The sequence below is a fragment of the Metarhizium robertsii genome (assembly GCF_000187425.2).
Source record: "Metarhizium robertsii ARSEF 23 chromosome Unknown MAA_Scf_13, whole genome shotgun sequence".
In the NCBI taxonomy this organism is placed as follows: domain Eukaryota; kingdom Fungi; phylum Ascomycota; class Sordariomycetes; order Hypocreales; family Clavicipitaceae; genus Metarhizium; species Metarhizium robertsii.
In genome coordinates, this window is record NW_011942153.1 from 527,903 (window position 1) to 531,332 (window position 3,430).

General features: G+C 48.2%; 1 protein-coding gene across 1 annotated transcript; it reads left to right on the top strand.

Moving 5' to 3' along the window:
* Nucleotides 1-2,767: 2,767 nt before the first annotated feature.
* MAA_01405 (Thioredoxin-like fold protein) lies at nucleotides 2,768-3,085 on the top strand (the record flags this gene model as incomplete). The annotated part of the gene is made up of 1 exon (XM_007819403.1): nucleotides 2,768-3,085. One exon carries the CDS (start codon nucleotides 2,768-2,770, stop codon nucleotides 3,083-3,085), a length of 318 nt encoding a protein of 105 aa, XP_007817594.1.
* Between the last annotated feature and the right edge of the window lie 345 nt (nucleotides 3,086-3,430).

The following is a 3,430-nucleotide window of genomic DNA, read 5'->3' on the forward strand; positions in this document are numbered from 1 at the left end:
AGTGGTTGCATTTTCACTCTAAATGATTCAATGGTGGCTAATTGCTCTTGGACACCGGCGAGCTCCTCTGTCTTGTTGGCAAGCTGCTCTTTTCGCGACGCCAGTTCAAGCTTGATCTTGTCCCTTTCTTGCTGGATATTTTCCAGAGCAAGAATACGACTATCCTTTGTTTTGATATCCGCAATCATTGTCTGCAATTTCTCCTCCTGATGCTTTACATCTGTCGCATGCTGCGCGGCTTGTTTCTGCTTGACTTGAAGTTCTTTCTCCATAATCTTCTTTTCCGCCCTTTCTTTCTCCAGCTGTTCTTTCTGTTCTTGAAGCTGTACACTGCACTGTGCCAATTCTCCCACGTTTTTACGATAAGCTATCTCAGATGTTTGAAGATTGTCTCTCAATGTTGTATTGTCAATATGCATGGTTTTGAGTTCGAGAAAGCTTGCAGATGAAGCGAAGCCCTCGAACATCAACAATAAGTCTTTAACAGGGTCTTTATTTCCATCTTGGGATGTAGCTGCTGGGACCTGTTTTGTCTTCTGTTGCGATTTATTGTTGGTAGTTTGAGAAGGCATGTTTATCTCTTGGAATGAGCAGTGCAAGAGAGAAAGAAGTTCATGAATTAAATCAGATGTTTTTACTTCGCAGAAACTATACTATGACGGCGTCTTGGGCGAAGATGCTCCGAATTCATAGATTTATAGGAATAGTGATTCTAAGAGATGATGCAGAGAGTTATTGAGCAACCAGCGACACGGGCAGGAAATCCTCAGAGACGAGATGTCTCATCAGACGACCTGGGCCGAGAGTAGAGGGTGCGTCGGTCGCCTCGTCAACGTGTAGCCTGTTCAGTCGAACTGCAGGGATCCTATGGCGAACCACCGCAATTCTGCATTGTACATTCGAATGAGGCAGCCAATGATGGGACTGTCCTTGCTCTGCCATCATTGCAGCCCGTGAACTGACTGCAATTTTGAGCCAGTAATATCATGACACAATGTTTGAGAGCAACCTCATTGCGAAAGATTTTGCGGCTGGAGATGGACCACTCTTTGAATTGGTGTGGTTACCATTCTCATCGGCTCAGTCAACGCCAAACTCAAGATAGAATACAGTAAATGGAGTTGGGCTATTGCATAATTCAATGGCCCTACACGGGTTCACAGCCGCGAGACGGGGGAATGGCTCTGTCTGATGTAACCTGCGCCTCTTACTCGTCGGTCCATACTCGTCACTTATTATCGTCTCCCCCGCACGAGAGGACTGCATAAAGTGGAAATGGTGGATGCGCGGATCACCAGGGTCGGGTTGCGTTGCTGCAACTATCAGCCAGTTTGGCAGACACTGTAGAGCGCTAGACCGGCTGTAACTGAGGAAATAAGAACATCGAATGCGGTAAACGCGTTTCTGACACATCCCAGCATCGCCATCCGGAAGGACGCATCCCACCCCTGATACAACGAACGGTCTCGTACCTCACGTACCACGAAACACACGCCGCAAACCGCGCAGCAGCAGCCACGCGTAAACAGAGAAGGAGCAACGGACCCTCTTGCCCAAACAAAGCTCCAAGAACTTAGGCCCCCTACCAGATGTAGGGTTGTTAAAAATCGAAAGCCTCACAGATAGTGCCAGTGACCTAAAGCGTTGTCGCGACGAGGACATATCCAAGGCTGTCGCCTTTTCAGGAAACCCCCGTCAGTGTAGCCAAGTACGTACCTAGTGGATGTAACACATCTTCTACCAACAATGTACACTCATGTAACTAGTTAACTATTTGTAAGTGGATTTTGCAGAGAGCTTAGCTAGGCGTGGCTTGACTCCCCACAGTTGTCAGACACAAGGCACCATTTGACTCGGACTGACGGGGTAATTTTTGCATATCTTCAGATGCTTAGACTAGGATGGAATAAGGTGGGGCTTGCTGAGATGACGTTACGACGTTTTTGTAGGCGGGATCACTCCTTCATGCATGTTTCTCTCCGCCAGGTGTCATCAGGCTAGACAATCCCAGCATGGGTGTGGCCGTTTGATTCTGCCCCCGCACCTTTTTGGCAGGAGGTGCATAGCGGCAAGACAAAACCTTTTTATCTGCAGCCCTTCTCATTGGCCAGACCGACTCCATTGACACTGATGTTGACGTGCTTCCCAAATATGAATCTGGACCGGTGCAGCAGCTAATATTTCCTCGGATGTAAGACCGCCAAGGGGGAAATTTTACATACTGTCGATTTCGCGCCCAACAAAGTGGGTGTACCACTGCTTCGAGCATGCAGTCCGCAGGACAGGCTGGCAGCCATGGGAGGACATGGTATTACAGTCGTCACTACCTGCTTCAAATGTTGCGGGAGGGAGCCTTTACGGGTCTTTATGGCAGCAGGTGGAGAATTCTTTACACCGATAACCTTACTGGCAAGAAGCCGGAGGGCAATCATAGGGCATGCTGAATTAAAAATACCCGCGTCTCTATCCTTGTGACTGCGGATGTAAAGGGCTCGGGGCTTATCGAGCCAGAAGCGTGTTACAAACCAACAAATTGATTGCATTGCAGAGAAGAAGAACTAGAAGCTCTCGAAGAGCTGGCTACCTTGAACAACGCTGAGTGGGTAATACGAATTGACACATCACCTCCCTCCTTGACCCACTGCTGGCCGTCTGATTCCAGTATATTTGCGAGGAGGCAGTGATTATCTTGTTCCGATAGGTAACTCCCCCTCCATTTAACACTTATCATCAGCGCTCACCCCTACCTATCCGTTCAATGCACAATATGATGATAGTTGTTACCTCTGAGGAAGCCTTTAAGGAGCTTCTGTCTCATCACGAGAAGGTTGCTGTTGACTTCTCTGCCACCTGGTGCGGCTCGTGCGAAGAAGTCAGCCCAAAATTTGAAGCTATGTCCTTGGAGTACCCGGAGATTGTGTTCTGCAACGTCGACATTGATCAACAGCCGCTTGTTTCCGAGAAGGCTGGCGTCCGCTCTGTGCCCACTTTCCAGGCGTATTTGAATGGTGAGAAGAAAGATGAATCACAAGGCGCTGACATGGCCAAGCTTAAGAGGCTGGTGGAGGAGTTAAACAACGCCTGATCAGTAGCGAATGGTACAGGAGCCTCTCAGATCATTTATTGAGAAGAACTGTTAACCTTATAAAGCTAACAACCTAGCCATAGGAGCACCATCATGTCGGATCGAGCCGGGGATGGAAGGAGAAAAAGATAGGCGGAGTCGTCCCCGAGGATTGGTTTCTGTACTTCCTCTCGGAGTCAAATCCCCTATTTTTAATATATGGTTTGGAATCTTGACGTGGATGTGAAGATATATTATTGTACATTGCCGTGCGAAAAGACGGTGACCAAGAACTTGGGATGAGCTTAGTACCTGGCGCTGGGTGATCATGACGACTTCTGCTTCACAGAATGCTTGTGGGTGATG